Raw genomic sequence first — 17,151 nt, 5'->3', positions numbered from 1 at the left:
AGACGCCTGGCACTTTACAGGCCCTGGGTACGATCTCCTGAAAGGATGACTCAGTAGGAAGATGGCTGTGGCCACAGTGAGTTCATGTTGACAAGTAACTGGAAGAGGAAGGGGGATGGGAGGGGTCTGACGTAGGTGACACCATGTGCCTGACGTCTTTCACCCATCATTTCACTTATCACAGTGACCTTGAGGGGCAGCCTAACCATGACCCTTTGCAGATGAAAAGCCGTCCCTGCTGCAGGCCAGGCCAAGCTCGGGAGGCAGAAGAGAGTGGTGGCCGTGAGCTGGGCTCTCGTAGCCATGATCCCGGCTGTGCCATTCTTTGGCTAAGTCACTCAGTTCTCTGACTCTGATTCTTCACTTATAAAGTGGGCTAAGACTCTACGTTGTAAAGATTAAATTAGCTAATACATGTAATGTGCTTAGCTCACGTAGCGACATGGCAGGTCATTGACAGTAACCAGTCACTTCCATTATCATCACTGTCATTGGGACAAACCCAGGTCTGGCTACCCCCAAGCTGGCACTCTCTGCATGATGTCCCCACTCCAAGGCATGAGGCGTGGGGACTGAGGGACGGTGATGAAGCCCTCTGGGGCTCTGGGGCTGAAAGAAGCTGAGACCCCTGGGTGAGGGTGACAGCCAGAGGCGGCCTCAGATGCCAGCACGTGGCCCTCAGCCCTATGTAAAGGCAGTGAGGAACCTCTGTGGGCCTTTAATCAGAGGAGTGAAACGATGAAAGTGGTGTTTTAGGAAGATTAATCTGGCAGCAGAGACAGGATGGAAAACAGTCAAGCTCAGTGCAAAGAATGATGGCTGCTGCCCCGCTCACTGGGAGTCTGGTCATTAAAGGCAAGTGGCCTGGCGCTTGGCTCCTGGAGGCTCAGGGTTCCTGGCAGCTGGGAGGGGCTGGCCCCTTATTAAGAAGAGGCACCAAGGGAGGCTGGCAGAGGGCACTGTTTTGTCAGTGACAGTGGCCCCTGCAAGGGAACTCTGACATCTGGACTTCGAACCGGCAGCAAAGCCGAATTTGTTAGAATCAGGTGCGGGCCACCAGCCCCCTCAGCCCTGCGGCAAGCTCCAAGCTGAGCATCTCAACTGCGGCCAATTATAAGCAAATTCAAACCCCACGGTGGCGTTTACTCTCAGTGGAAGGCCCTTGGGGGGGGTGGGGGGGGTGGGACCACCCACTCTGACAGGAACCAGCCTCCACACGAGGCAGGGCCACCAAGGTTCCCAGCCTGGCTCCCAGGGCTGCTCTGGAACTGACGGCCCAAGTGCAAACTGGAACCAGGGCTGCCCAGGGCCGAGAACGGAAGGAGCTGCTGCTTCTACGTTTCCTCCTCACTTTATTGAAAGCTGTCATGATACAGTGGGAGTGCCGAGGCAACTCCATGTCCTCTCGTCTTCCAAGGAGACGGGGCCCACTGCCAGGTGCCGCAGCACCCCAGCCCCTCACACCAGTGCATAGAAAACCTCCACCTTCTCCCGGTACAGCTGGTGGAGCTGCTTGGCCACACAGTGGAAGGGGGCCTCACAGTTTTCCATCTCCTTCTGTAGAGACAAGAAGCCGGTTGTGTTATGTGTGTCATCATCAGAGCCAGCACCCAGCCACTCTTATCTCCTGTCAGGTGCCACACACATTGCGTCATTTCACCGCCACACTATTCGGGGAGGCTACTATCATTATGCCCATTTCACCAGAAACAAAACTGAGACTCGGAGATATTAAGGTAATTTGCCCAAAGCCACACACTTGTCAGGGGTAGAGCTGGGTCTGAGCCTAGATCTGCAGAAACGGAGCCTGTCCTTTTAGCCGCTCACTGTGTGTGTGACAGGATGTTAACAGGAGACTTCTTTCTTGCTTAGTTTTGACTGAGACCCCAGAGGCCAAAGCAAATTAACAGACAGCAAGGGCCCTCACACTCTTGAGGGAGGACGAGACAGGACGGGCCTACCCTCACCTCAAGGTCAGGGTTGTGCCGTGGCATTTCCCTCCAGGACGGGCACCTCTCCCTCCCTCCAGCTCAGTGGGAGGTTCCAGGAGAAAGCCTGAGGCCTGGGGGCTCAGGACGGTGCTGGAGCAGGCCTGGGAAGAGTCCAGGTAAGACGGGGGCTGGCTGTGTTGGTGGCCAAGCCAGGAGAGGGCGGCACTGGGGACCGCAGCACTGCCTCCGCTGTCAAACTAAGGCTGCAGCTGCACTTCCCTGGACCAGCGGCGGGCGGGCCAAACAAAAGCGCCAGCCCGGAGCTGTCTTAAAGGGGCTGCGGGCACAGCCTCCAGGAGGGTAATGGGTCCCAACAAGAACAGATGGATAGGAACCGGCCAGAACCACGACTGCAGGAGGGGCGAGGAGGTATCACCTGTCAGAAGGAGACTGCAGGTGCGAGAGCTCCACTGATGGGGGCAGAAGGGGGCACCTCTGAAGTGCTCATCAAGAGTCAGCCTGAGAACCCTGGCAGGCCCAGAGTGGCCACAGCGGGTCTCACCAAAGTCCCCGTGCCCCTCTCTCTGTATCTGGCCCCCCACCCCCCGCTGCCCCCGCAGGCTGTGAGCTGAGCTGGGGGAAAAGCACAGATGCAGAAACACAGAAGCTGCCAGCCGGGCGCTGCTTCCCACAGCAGGCCCGGGGAAGGCGCTGACTTTAAATCAAGTTAGGAATTTTGACAGTCACCCAGGACTGTGCATTGTAACAAATGAAATAATACTTTTGTGACTAAAGGTGCCCAAAGGACTTTCTCTCACTCTCTGTGTGCACACATGTATTAACATTTGTTAAAATTCAACTAAAGAAAAAAAACAAGACAAGACAGTTCACCCATACGCCACCCTCACCTCTGGCACCACCAATATGTTCTTGATATCTATGAGCTTGTTTTGTTTAAAGATTCACATATTAGAGCAATCATACGGTATTTGGCTTTCTCTGTCTGACTTCACTTAGCGTGATGCCCTCCAGGTTCATCTTGGTTCATCCTGCAAATGGCAGGATTTCCTTCTTTTTGTGGCTGGATAATATTCCATTGCATATATATATTAATATATACACCACAATTTCTGTATCCATTCATCCATCGATGGACACTTACGTTGATTCCACGTCTTGGCTATTGTAAATGCTGAAATGAACTTGGAGGAAGTGCAGAGATCTTTTTGACGTAGTGTTTTTGTTTTCTTCAGATAAATATGCAGAAGTGGAACTGCCGGGTCATAAGGTAGTTCTATTTTTAATTTTTTGAGGAATCTCCCTACTGTTTTTCATAGTGGCTGCCCTGTGTGAATATATTTTTAATTTTTTTTTAAGGAAGAAGTTGGTATAAGAAAGAACTCACTACTTTTGAGACAGTAGCTCAAGCTATGAATGCACAAGAACCCGTTTTCAAACAATCCTTGGCAGCTGGCAAGAGTGCAGCCTTGATAAGAGGCAATGAACCATCCCCAATAAATGGAAGAATTTCCAAACCGAAGAATGTTACAAAGTCATCAAGCTCAATGCCTGTGTTTTACAGACAGCAGTCTGGGGCCCCGGGGGTGCAATGGCCCAGCTGCTTCGTGCACAGCCCAGCCCAGAACTCAGATCCCCCAATTTGAGAAGAGCAGCCTCACCACTCTGCCATGCGCAAAGGAAACCAGTTCCGGTGGAGAAAGCTACCTGGATTTTCCAGCAAGCCAAACTCTAAGATGGAGGAAATAAGGTGGCCTCGAGGAGAGACAGAGGTTGCAGTACTAAGAGCGCTCAGGACCGTGTGTAGCCGAATGAGCTCGTGACTGCTAAGGACAGGGACGCTGTCCAGTCGGACAAAGTGAGAGAAATCACTCAGTTATATCTGCAAGGCTCCTTTGGTTGTGCAGAGCATAATGTCCTAGGCAACGCCAATGTCAGAGAGTAAAACGTTAGATTGGTTGAAAGTACAGCTAAGTACTGCCTGGAAAGAGAAGGAGGCCTACGAAGCCCACACACAACGATCTCTAAATGGATTCAAAGCTCTCGAAAGCAAGATCTTGGGAGAACGCAACTTGAGAAGGAAAGAATTCAGTGGAGGCGAGCCCTTCAGTATACACCCTGGAGCACTCCCGAAATGGCAGATGTAAACAGAATCATTTTCCAAATGCGTTAGGAGGGCTTGCCAATGACAGGAATCCTTTTGTTAAATGACTAATCTCGCTGACAATCTATAGAGTAGGTTGGCTTCCCGTGAGGGATCCTTAGGCAGGCTGAGACGAGCACACAATCTGGCCTGGCAGCCTGTCCCCGAGAGTCCCAAGGTCAGCTCTGTGGAAGGCCAAAGCCCCTGCTCGAAGGCCCCGGTGCACAAGCTGGACTGGCCTGCTTTCTAGTCCTGGCTCTGCCGCTCCTGAGCTAGACAACCAGGGAGAGCTACACAACCTTTCTGCATCTGTTCATCATGTAAAACGGGGTCAGGAGTGGCTGCCTGGGAAGGCTGGTAGAGAAGAGTCAACAGATAATGGGCGCAAAACAGCTGGCACGCAGTAGGTGCTCAGCAAATATCAGTGCCCTTTCCCTCATCTTCCTGCAAGGAGTGCCGCCGCCCTTGTGGGCCTTTCTTGAACTCGCTTGTATTTAATACTGTCCAACTTCTTACAGTGATGGGCAATGTTTTTAAAAATTTTTAAGCTCTGTTCAAATAAATTCTTTTTAATTTTTTGGTTTGAAAATGTCATATCGAAGGGTGTTACAAAGTCAAAGAGGAACCACATTAAGAAAGACCCCAAGCGCCAAAGCAATCCTGAAAAAGAAGAACAAAGATGGAGGCACCACACTTCCTGATTCAAACCATATTACAAAGCTGGAGTAATGGAAACAGGATGGTGCTGGCATCAAAACAGACACCAAGACCAATGGAACAGAGCCGAGAGACCAGAAATAAACCCTGGCATACATGGCCAATTGATACTTGACAAGAGAACAGAGAATACTCAATGGGGAAAAGACGGTCTCTTCAATAAAGGGTGTTGAGAAAACAGGATACTCACATGCAAAAAGAATAAAACTCGACCCCTATTTTATACCAGTCCCAAAAATTAACTCAAAATGGATGAAAGACTTGAACTTAAGACCTGAAACCGTAAAACTCCTAGAAGAAAATGTTGGGAAAAAGCTCCTTGACATTGATCTTGGCAATGATTTTATGGATACGACAGTAAAAGCATAAGCAACAAAAGCAAAAATCAACAAGTAGGACTAAATCAAACTAAAAAGCTTATGTGCAGCAGAAGAAATGATCAACAAAATGAAAAAGAAACCGATGGAAGGGGAGAAAATATGTGCAAACCACACATCTGCTAAGGGGTTAATATTCAAAATATATCACTGATAAAACTCAATGGCAAAAACACAAATAATCTGATAAAAATGGGCAAAGGATGGGAGTAGACATTTTCTTCAAAGAAAATATTCAAGTGGCCAACAGGTATACGAAAAGGTGTTCAACATCACTCATCACCAGGGAAATGCAGATCAAAACCACAGTGAGCTATCACCTCACACCTGTCAGAATGGCTACTATCAACAAGACAAGAAATAAGTGTTGGAGGGTGTGGAGAAAAGGGAACCCTCGTGCACTGTTGGTGGGAGTGTAAATTGGTGCAGCCACGTTGGAAAACAGTATGGAGGTTCCTCAAAAAATTAAAAATAGAGCTGCCATATGATCCAGCAATCCCACTTCTTTCATTAATCAAAAGGAAATGAGACCACTAGCTTGAAAAGGTATCTGCACACCCACGTTCGCTGCAGCATTATTTACGGTAGCTAAGACCTGGAAACAACCTAAGTGTCCATCGATGGATGAATGGATAAAGATGTGGTGTGTGTGTGTGTGTGTGTGTGTGTGTGTGTGTGTGTATATATATATATATATATGATGAAATATTATTCACCCATAAAAAAAGAAACCCTGCCATCTGTGACAACATGGATGAACCTTGTGGGCATTATGCTAAGTGAAATAAATCAGACATAGAGGGACACATACCATATGACCTAATTTATATGTGGAATCTAAAAAAAACGAACTCATAGAAACAGAGAGTGGACTGGTAGTTGCCAGGGACTGGGGGTGGGGGACGGAGAAGGCGTGAAGGTGGTCAAAGGGCACAAGCTTTCAGTTTTAAGACGGGTAACTTCTGGGGGTGGACTTAAAAATAAGAAAAGAAAGTCAAGCAACCGTGTAGGTGCCACCTTTAGGTCTGCGAGACGATTGCTGCTGCATTCAGTAAGAAAAGATATGGGCTTGGTGTCAAGACTCGGCTGTGTCTCCAACAGCATTTGGTTATATTTCCTTTTTAATTACAGCTTCTTAACCGAGCTGCCAGTGGTGCTTCTGTTAGCATCAACTCAGGGGGGACTAGTTAACTGGCACAGTTAATACCAAGTGCTTAACTGCAGCCTCTGCAAGCACAATTTATACCCACCCATTTCAACAGTGTAGCTACGAACACCCAAACGGAGTTGAAACACGCAACCCAGTGGCCTTTGATGACTAATTGTTGGGGTGGGTGTTAAGTTTTGAGTTCCATCCAGAGTTCTGGGGAATATGGGATATTGGGGTGAGGAGGCAATTTCACAAATGTGAATGGTGAAAGGGAGGACACTAACATATTGTTTGCTGTGGGTAGTATGGCTTACTGCTTTGTTCAAAGGTGTGCTGCGTAAAAGATGCGAAGCTCTCTGTATGATAAAAGCGTGCTAATTTGAACTTCACTAATTTAGAATTTGTGATAATTGCACGAGGCAAGAGTGACATTTATCTTTGTACAACCTATGCACGCAAGGATTTAGTAATGACAGTATAAATAAGATTACTGGGGAGAAATATTTATACTTAAAAAAAGCTACCATTTATTGAGTGTTTACTATGCACCAGACTTTGTGTTAAGTGTTTTTATATTCACCATCTGACTTAATTTTCATATCTATTACTCAATGAGGGATGTGTGTGATTATCCCCGCTTTACAGGCAAGGGACCTGAGGACCCCATAAGTTAAGTAACAGACTGAGGGGCCCACGGGGTAGTTCTGCCCCTCACCGTGGTCACCCCAGGGCTGCAGCAAGGTGGGACAGGGAACACTGATGGAATCAGAAGCTATGGACCCTAGTCCTGGCCCAACCCTCTACCAGCCACGTGACCTTGGGCAAGTCACTTCACCTCAGCATGGGAGTGGGGACTGTGGGGCCAGCTCCTGGTTGACGGGACTGATCATGAGGGTCTATGAAGTAATGTTCCAACAACACCTAATCCATAATATCTCATGCCAATATCAAGGGTCACTGTAATCGAACACGATATACTTGTATTTCTCACTAATCGAGGTACAACTTTTCCCGGAGCTGGCTGGGTGATCTGCTTCATGGAAACGCACGAGTGACTCTCACTATACTGAGAAAAGATCTTGGGCTAAGCATGTAAAACATCAGTTTCAAATTCGACTCTGTGTATGACAGAATAACAGCGCGATGCACATGAGGTCATGTGAAAAACCGCTCCCAGCAGTGGCCCGCTCCAGACTCAGCTACGGAGCAAGCGGGGAAGACTCACCACAGATATTTCCCAACATTCCAGGCCTTGGCTTAGCGCCCACGCCTGGGCCTGAGCCGATTCCACCACTCGTCTGCCGGCCAGGTCTGTCTTGTTCCCCACTAACACACCTGCCCAAAAGAAATAACCAAAGCATCGCACTGAACTGGCGGTCTGGGAGGCCAGCTGGAGAGAGATGAGAACAAGCACACTGAACGAGTAAGACACCGGTGTTGGCCTGGGGGCTGCAGCCAAGCAGGAGGGCTTTGCTTTTCACACCCAGCGTTTGCTCGGCCCTTCTAGGCTTCCTGTGTATCTGTCTGCCTTGTCTCCTTGAGGCTGCAAGTGCCGTGAAGGCAAGGGCCAAATTTATGTGAGCATTTGCGTAATTCCTAGCTCATGGAGCAAACTTTAAAAATGGTCATTAATACTAATCTAAGGACTGGGGTCCGAGTCAGGGATTCAGAGGTAATTTCTTTCTGTCCCCAGCTGCATCGGCTGCAGCTAATTTTTGAGCCTGTCTCTGGAGATCGTTTTTCCTGGTCTGTAATGAGGAGAATTTGTTGATCTCACACAGGGAAGAAAAATAAACTGATCTAAAGCACTCAGAAGTGACAACAGGAGTTGTATGTTTACTTGTGTCTCACAGGAGAAAATGAGCACTTCTTCCCTGGGGCAAGCTTCCCGGAAACAAGCTCCCATTCCTGTTACAGCACCGCCCCCCTTGTTACCTTGAGTCTCCCCACGGCCCAGCAAGGTGGATCTCATCATGCCCGTTTTACAGACTCAGGGGTGTGTGGTAACTCAGAGACTTCTGTGTACAAGCCAGACCATCACGCCCAATACCCAGGGCACCCGTTTTGCACCCACAGCCAGCTCTGCAATGACCTTGTGCTCTTGAACTTGAAGGACAGAGGTGCTGCTGGCAAACCCGGATGCCTGCAGCTCCTACCTGGGAGGGAGGAGCCTGGAACCTGTGACCGAGCCTTCTCCAGCCACCTGCTACAGTTGTTGAAGGACTGCTCATTGGTCACATCATAGACCAGACACAAGGCGTTGGGACTCTCCCACTGTGCAAGGGGGACAGGATGAGCACATGTCAGTGACAGTGAAAGTGACTTCTAGGCTGGGAGGAAACTGGGTCTTTCAAGGGAAGGGGCACATGAGTGGAGAGAAATGAAAAACCGTAAGGCAGGTGTGAGTCATAAAACAGCCACGCCCACAGAAGAAAGCAGTTCACCCAGAGGCATGAATGGAGGGTTGGGCTGGACGCTGGGGCAGGTGCTGTGACGATGGCGCGGGCGGGAGCTCACATCCGTGCCAGGCTGTCTGCTGAGCGCTCCCTGTGCATCATCGTGAAACCTCCCAACTTTGCAGGACTGGTCTGGATGTCCCTACTGTGTAGCCGGAGTAGGGGGACTGACTTGCCCAGGTCAGAAATGCTTTCAACACAAAGGTAGGACTGTGGCTTTTCTCACCCCCGGAAATGCGTTTGCCCGCCACCGGTCTCATGAATTCATGCTTCCACTCGTTCTTACCTACCGAGGGCTCACTATTATGCAAGTTGGTATGCCTTTCTGCTCTGCAGGCCTAAAACAGCATCCCTTCTTTCATCAGCCAGTCACTGAACGCTTGTTTGCTTGCATCTCCTAATAAGGGCTGGCTTTTCAAAATGCACAGGGTGCTTTCTATTCTCCTGCAGTGTACCAGCCCTCATCCAAACCAGACCGGCAACCGGACAGGGCTTGCTGTCCCAATGAAGAACCGGGGCTGTGCTCTCAAGGGCTGTCACCTTCAGGGGCTGCTTAGGGTCCTGGGACATCCTGCTGCCTGGCATGGGGGCACCGGAGAGTCCCGCTCAGCTGTGCTGCGCACCCTGGTGCGTGTGGCTCTTAGCCATGCCTTGGTCTCTAGAGACCCCCGCCCTGCGCAGTGAGAGCCTGGTTTGTTTCTGGGGTGTCATAACCTTCGAGGGTGTGAGGGAGAATCCTTTTCCTTCCAGCTGTCCCTGGAAGGTCAGTCCAGAATCGCTCTGGAGGGCTCTCCTCCCTACCCCCACGACCACGCTGGCTCCCGGAGGCATTCAGGACAGAAGGAGTGTGAACTGCACGGATGCTTTCCTCACACCTTCGTTCCACAGACTAACTCAAGAACTCTCACTAGAACCACACTGTCCTCCCCTATGTGCATGCGGGAGACACCTCCTTTCTCCCGGCCTCAGTGAGGGACCAGGACGGTCCTAGGATGGAGCTGGAGCTGGGGCGGAGTCAGGGTGTGAGCTGCTCGCGGCCCTGACCCGCCCAGGCGCATCGTCCCTCTTGCCGGGCGCACAGTAGGCACCTGGTGCGGTGAGATTCCTGTGAGAACATGGTGAGGGGCAAACCCTTTGGTGGGAGGTGGAGGTGGTGGTTAGGAAAAAGACTGCTCGCTACTTGCCAGTTTATCCAACATTTCAGAAAACAGCTCCTTGCCGGCAGAGTCGAAAATGAAGAGTTCCTAGAATCAGAAGGCGTGTTTTACTATTAGTGTCAGCTCACGGCAGAGCCGGCTTCATGGCGAGGTGCAGGCATGGGCATAGGCACACACACATTCATTCACCCAGGCTCTGCCTCTTCCCGAAGGCCCGAGGAAGACCACAGGACGAGGAAGGACCTCAGGGATCTTGGCGAGGCCGCACCACGGCGTCCCCAACCAGCCAGCACTTTCTGTGTGCTCTCACCTCTCTTAACCTCAAGTGCAGAAACACCAGGAACAAGCTGCCGCCCCACCTGGCGGAACAGAATGCTAAACAGGCTGGCAAGTGCTCTGGTTTCCAAAAGGTCACTCTGCACTTGTTAACCAAATTGATTTTCAACTCTTAAAACCATTCTTTTTAAAGGAGGTCGCTGAGCAGGTCTGGGAGGGAGTATATAGTGGGACAGTCTGTCGTCGTCCGGTGGTATGGATGGCTGCAGTGTGATTGTGACAGAGGACGCACGATGACCCGTCCTGCCGCAGTGCAAACCTCAGCCAGCCCGGGGGACAGCCCCTCCCCAGTGCTGCCCCGGAGGAAGTCCCTCCTAATTTCCCCCTCAAGCTCCCTCTGGGCACTGGGTGTCCCCTGGCTGGCTTCTGACCCCGGGCACACGCTGTCTGAACATCGGTGCCATCCTGCGTGGCACACTGGTTAGCTGTGCGCTCCCTTTGATCCCTTCGCATTGCATCGGGAGCACTTAAAACTGTTTGGGACTCATGGACCTCCTTAGGAATCTGGTGATTCTTGAACCTTCTTCCCAGGAAAGTACATACAAACACAACGTCTTTCAATTCAAGTTTGAGAGTCGTGGATTCCCAGAGAGGGACCCGGGTTAAGAACTTTGATAGATGAGATCTGTGAGGACAAGGCCCGTATTCCAGCCTTCCTCACTTCCTCTTCTTCCCCCGCTCCCTGGAATGCCTCCCATGTTCCCCGATTCCTCCCAAATGCCCAGACGAGGCTAGGTCAAGTCCTTGCACTGTCTCATAGGGAGGGTCACGGTGACCACGGAGATCCTGGGCCCCGCTGGAGGAGCGCGGAGCTCCCTCGGGTCAAGGCTGTCACTTACCACACTGTCTCCCGTGTCAGGGACTGGCACCGTCTTCACCACCAAATCCACCCCTGTTGTCTGCCGAGGAAAACCAAGAACTTTTGGTCAGAGGGCCCCAAGGGGCATGTTACGAGCACCTATTGCCTGAGAGGCATATCCCCAGCTTAACTGTTTGTGTCCTCGACTTACTTTTGGTGCAGAAATCGGAGAGGGCCCACTAGTCTCAGACTCACCCAATCCCCTGCCCACGAGTGAACTGTACGTGGTGACCAAGTCGACTATCAGCCTGTCTGTTCTGCAGACAGCTCCACGCCTCTGGCTTGTGGATAAACAATTTCCACATGGCCGCCATTCAAGCAGCCCCTCGTCAGACTTCTTGGGGCATCTTAAGGCATTTTAGAAAGTCACTCCCTCAGGGTTGTCTGATCACTGCTCTTCACGCCTCGGCCAGGCCTACAATTCCCACATCTCACCAGGGTGTAGTTCTTCTGGAAATGGGCTCCGTCACTGCGAAAGATCTGTGCCAGGGCGGTCTTGCCCACGGCTGGGTCTCCTGTGGGGCCAGAGGAGAGGCAAAGCATGACTTCCACCCTAATGCGACTCGACACCCTCCCACTCCATAACGCTCGTCTAGAAACCTAAAAACGTCAATGAGTTTTCAGGGAAAACGCACTCAATTCTCATGGGCACTTGCTCTGAGGTCAATGGCAGGGCAACGGGTCTATGAAGACCAATCTTCAAAACCCACGATGGCCAGAGTCACATTTCTTCAAGACTACTGCTTTCATCCAAGAGAGCTGACCCAGAAGGTAACAGAACTTAAGGAGGGCTTTGGAGCACTGGAAATAGAACTGACGCTCTTCCACTGAAACACACCCCATGGGAAAAGCTGTCACTTTCAAACTGGAATTTACTTTGAAGTCTTGAAAGTAAAAGAGGTGTGACCGGTCGCAGACTATTGATGGGCTCAGCTTTCTGACGGAACCAGTTTGAGTTTAGGACCCTGAATACTTTTTTTGGGGCGGGGGGACGGGGGGAGTTGGGAGGGCTTTCTGCATTTATGGGAAACAAAAAGACGCTACACTCGCCAACCTGAAATCCACTTGCAAGTGCTGAACTCACATTGCCTCTCCACCTTGGTGTGCCCACTTCTGACCCCTGCAGATCCAGCTTCCAGGGCCCAAGTCTATTTGCAACAGCAGCTGTTTTCTCCGAGCTGTCTCACACCTACTGGGTTTATCTCCCGGCTTTCCTTTAGATAGCCCCGTGAATTGGTACCTTGAAACTAAAGGTTTATGTCAGTTTCAGTCTCAGAACTGGACCTTTCATAAGGCTGCTGGGGACTTTAATCTGGAGTTCCTCCTGTGCCCCCGAGGGTGTTGGTGGCTCTGTTGTCCCTTAATTGTCCCTGTGCCCCTCCCCACCGATGGCTCTGCTTGGCCTCCTTTGATGCCACGATGTTTTCATTTGCCAAGACCTTCTCCACCTTGAGTCTTACGGATTTTCCATACCCAGCCCCCCGACAGAACTCCTGTTTTCTGCTTCCTCGCCCCCTTGACCTTTAGCAAGATCGCCAGTGCACTCACGGCCCTAGTTGGCACCCTCTGGTGGTCTCTTCACCTTCTCTCTGTAGTTTACAGTCAGCTTCAACATTTCTCTTTACTTGACTTCTCAATAGCCTGCTGCTCGGTTCACTTTTCAGTTTTGACTTTTCCCACCTATAATGTTCTCTTCTGAGACAATGATGTGACTACTCGTGGCATTTCGTGTCATGTTAATTCCTCCAGGTTTGAGTGAGTTATTCGGGTCCTGCTTTTCTATTTGCCACCATTTCTTACAAGGAACCAATATGTGGGGAGCCCCCCTCCTGAACCCATGCATACAACCCCATTCATTCCCTTCCTGCCCCAGCCGCCCTGCCCCCCACGGGGACTATCAGTAACCTCACTTAACAGATGAAGAGACTGAGGCTCAGAGAAGCTGGGTAACCTCCCTAGGATTCCAACATCACTCTCTCTCTGCCAGACCCCACTTCTAGAGCTCAGGGACCCTTCTGACCATTTGTAACCCTGTCCCTACAGGCCCTCATCCCCGCAGCCTCCCACGACACTGTGAGCAACCACAGGCTGGACTGTGGCCGGGTACCCACCCGTCCCAGCACAGAGAGCATATCACTCTCCACCTTGTGTTATGGCCGCATCCACCCTCCCGAACTCCAATTTGGCTTCTGAATCCAGTTGAATTTGGCTCATCCTGCTTGTGAGATTCCCCACAGATTTGTTCTGGTTAATTTCATAAATCTTTCTTCCGACTGCCAGTCAGTCACCCACACTTAGGGAAACCTCCTGTGTCGGCTGAGGAGGAATCCGAGCAGAGGGACGGGAAAGAAATGATAAACACATTTGCACAGCAACAAGATGACTAGTGCAGATTCAAATAGCACAAGCTGAGAACCCAAGTGTCTTAGGGTGCATCGAGGCAAGAATTCACGAGTGGTTTCATCAGTGGGCGGACTTTCCAGGGGCCAGGCTGAGCCTGAGGGTGATGGCAGTGAGGGGCACTGCTTGACAGAAGAGGGTGCCGTCTGCAAAGGCACAGTGCAAGCTCACCCGTGACCTTGGAATCGCTGAGCCCCATGGTCTTTTCTCCGTTCTCATGCTCCTTGACATCTCTGAAGGACGAGTGAGTCAGATGTGGTCCCCTCCTTCCTGAGCTCTGTGGCCCTGTGGCCCGGTGACCCTGCACTGGCCTGGTTCTCCTGCCACGCTGCCTCCCAAACGTGGGCACCCCTGTGCATCTGTCCTTGGTCCTCTGCTCCCATCTACTCTCTTTCCCTTGACTGTCACCTCTCGGGCCAGGATGTCTCTCCCAAGCCTTGTCTGTATCTCCACCAACCTGTGGATGTTTCCCTGTAATGACGGGCCTTCACCCAATGTCAGTGTGTCTACAGCCCGGCTCTTGTCGGGCCCGGGGTCCTGACAGTCCCACCCGTCACACTTGTTCTGTTCATGATGTCACCACTCGTTCTCAGTGTCCCAACGTCCCCCCCAGTCACCCCTGACGCTGCCCCTTCCTCCCATGTCCAGTTGGTCCCATTCCTCAGATCCTTTGCCGTGTCTCCAGCCCACGTGTCCTTGGCTGTCACTGCTGACACTGCCCTAGTTACCTCATACCTGGGCTTCTGTCGCAGCCCCTAACCTACCCATCCGGGCCCTGCCTTGTGATGCGGAGGCTGGGACGCTGCAAACACATTTCCCCTCTGCCAGGGGCTTCCTGTCAGGCTCTGCCAATGAGAGCCCTAGAAAAGACTGGAGGGAGGGAAGGGGAGACGGACTTGCTCCTTCCCATTTGCTTGTTGAGTCTCCCAGCAGCAGCCTAGTTGGGTGCTGCCTCCAGTTTTTGTTTTGTTTTGCACTCCCAGACTGGCCTTATTACGCCCCCTCACAGACACCAGTACCAGCGGGCAGTGCCTCCTTCTCAGAGGTCTGCCTGTCAGCTCCCCAGGGCCCTCCTGAACTATGAGGTCCTGAGGACCCACCCCCTGCCCTGTTCCCAAGACCTGGGTCAAGGCTCCTTCCTGCAGTTACTCTCTGTGCTGCCCTGCTGTCCCCTTTCGTCTTTCCAGCCCTCAATACCTGTCGAATAACATCCCGCACTAAATCCTTACTGTCGAAACACCTAGTGCAGCGTCTGCCTTTTGCCTGGACCCTGACGTCTGCAGCACTTGGTACCAGGAGTGGTCTCAAGACACAGACCCTCAGGATGGTCTGGAATCGGTTGGGTCATGTCTTTCCCTGAACACGGGGCTGAGCTCCCTGCTAGTGGGCAGTGCGTCCTAAAGATCTGTGGCATGGGGTGGCCTCCCATGCGGGTGACTGAATTCCCGAGGTACCACCGAGCCGGGCAGCACCCCCTCCTCAGAGGTCTGGATCCTGCTCTGTGGGGTTCTTCTTCAAGCTTCCAGCAACCCCATTTCCATCTACCAGTTCCATGTCATCTCAATGTTCCCTTCTAGCTTTTTTGGGTCTCTAATACCAGTTGAGCCAATTCCACGAACGAAAATTTCTCTGTTGAAATTCACTTTGTTTTCTTGACTGGCTCTTGCCTGAAAACACTTCCCAACCTGCCCCCTCTCCTTTTCGTATTCTCCCTGTTCTAACTCACTGAGTTCGGCACCAGCAGATGGACCCGCCTAACACCGTGCTTTCTTTCATCCTGTCACGCTGTCACACAAAGCCCGCCAAGGGTTCCTTCTCCTGCACACCCCTCTCCACACTCAACCCCTACCCCACCTTCCAACTCGCTCTCCGGCTTTCTCTTACACAATCTCAGCTCTACACTCCTATTCTCTCTCTCTCTCTTTTTATACATGTGTATATAACTGTAGTAACAAATACATATTTTTCTTTTTATGGAGGTAACATTGGTTAATAACATTATATAAGCTTCAGATGTACAACATTATAACGTGGTACCTGTAGGCCTATTCTTTTGATCTCAGAGAATCCCTTGATGATAACCTCCTTCCAGATCTCCCCAACCCAAGTGCAGATCCTGCCCATTCTCTGCCAGGCCAAGTTCAAATAGCATCCTTCCTGCACAGCCTCCGAAGGTCATCTCTCCCTCCTTCGTCTTTACTTGTGTGGTCACGTGGCTCATTGCTGGTAGCTTGAGACCCGATGTCAGAGCAACCTTCCAGTGAGACACTATTATCATCCCCACTTACATCAAGAGGCAGTAAATCATAGAACTTAGGGCACAGATTCCAGCTCCATCACTTATGAGCTGTGTGACCTTGGGTCAGTAATCTCTGTGGGCCTCAGTGGCCCCATCTGCAAAACGGGCATAACACCACCTATCTCACAGAATCATTATGAGGATTTAATGAGTTAATATGTACAGTGTCTGACATGTATTAATAGTTAAGTGATTTTTTTAAGTAAATAAAACAGACAAATGTCAAGTGTTATTTTCTTTCCTGATCTGAGCCAGAACAATTAGCAGGTATTTCTCTGTTTTTTGGCACCCAAAGGGCATTCGATTCATGTTTGCTGCACTATAAGTTACTATGCACATCTCAGCGCTTCCTTGAGTGCAGGGGCTGGCCTGATTCTTCCTTGCATTCTCACTGCACCTTGCATGGTGAGTCGCACATAGTAGATGCTCAATAAATATCTGTTGACTGAATAAGCACTTGAATTGAATATCAGGTCCTTCAATGACTAGTTATGTGAGAGAAAAAAGGCAGATTAACTCAATTTAAACAGCAGGCTTGTGAGGGTTTGGAAAGGGAAAATAAACCCAGAGGAGGGTGTGTGAGGTTGGGTGGTGTGAAGAACAAGAATTGGGTGGGTGGTGCTGTTGGGGCTGATTCACTGTCTTCCGGTCCCTGGAAATTTCCAAGAGGAAATACTCTTGAGGCTGCAGATGGAGAGCTAGGCTGGAGTTCAGGAATCACTAACTCAGGCAGCAGCTAAAATCAGGTGAAACAGTACCAGAGGGATTGGGTGTAAAGAAGGGCAAAGAGTCTAGAATCGAGGCTTGAGGACAGTTTAGCTTGGGGCTAAGAACAAAGCCCTGGAAATTAGATCACCTGGGTCTAGATCCCAGCTCTGCCACATCCAGCTGTGTGGCCCAGGGCAAGTGTCTTAACCTCTCTGGGCTCAGTTGCTCCATCTGTAAATGACGATGACAATGATACTGACCCCACAGAGTTATTGTGTGGATTCAGTGAGACAGCCTATGGTGAGGGTCTAGCATAGTGCTGGCACATGGAAGGTGCTCAGTACACTTAGCTCCATAACAGAAATTGAATTAAAAAAGAAATAAGAGAAAGTATAGTTGGAGGGAGAAGCCCATTAAAAACAAATATCCTGCTGGCGAGGCTGTGGAGAAAAGGGAACCCTGGTGCACTGTTGTTGGTGGGACTGCAGATTGGTGCAGCCATTATGGAAATCAGTATGGAGATATCTCAAAAAACTGGAAATGGAACTACCGTATGACCCAGCAATTCCACTCTTGGGTATCTATCCAGAGAAACCCAAG

The 17,151-nt window shown here is 50.7% G+C and overlaps 1 protein-coding gene across 3 annotated transcripts in view; it reads right to left on the bottom strand.

Moving 5' to 3' along the window:
* Positions 1 to 1,335: 1,335 nt before the first annotated feature.
* IFT27 (intraflagellar transport 27) overlaps positions 1,336 to 17,151 on the bottom strand; it is an 18,533-nt gene continuing 2,717 nt past the window's right edge. For all 3 annotated transcript variants that reach the window (XM_019625561.1, XM_019625562.1, XM_019625560.1), the window contains exons 3-8: positions 11,580 to 11,659; positions 11,125 to 11,184; positions 9,977 to 10,036; positions 8,493 to 8,610; positions 7,562 to 7,671; positions 1,336 to 1,557 (exon numbers count right to left, since the gene is read on the bottom strand). In XM_019625561.1, the coding sequence (XP_019481106.1) occupies positions 1,459 to 1,557; positions 7,562 to 7,671; positions 8,493 to 8,610; positions 9,977 to 10,036; positions 11,125 to 11,184; positions 11,580 to 11,659 (527 nt within the window). In that variant the 3' untranslated portion in view covers positions 1,336 to 1,458. The remainder of the gene's footprint in view (positions 1,558 to 7,561; positions 7,672 to 8,492; positions 8,611 to 9,976; positions 10,037 to 11,124; positions 11,185 to 11,579; positions 11,660 to 17,151) is intronic.

This window comes from Hipposideros armiger, unplaced genomic scaffold, assembly GCF_001890085.2.
Source record: "Hipposideros armiger isolate ML-2016 unplaced genomic scaffold, ASM189008v1 scaffold_633, whole genome shotgun sequence".
NCBI classification, from domain to species: Eukaryota; Metazoa; Chordata; class Mammalia; order Chiroptera; family Hipposideridae; genus Hipposideros; species Hipposideros armiger.
This window is presented reverse-complemented; position numbering and strand designations above follow the sequence as displayed.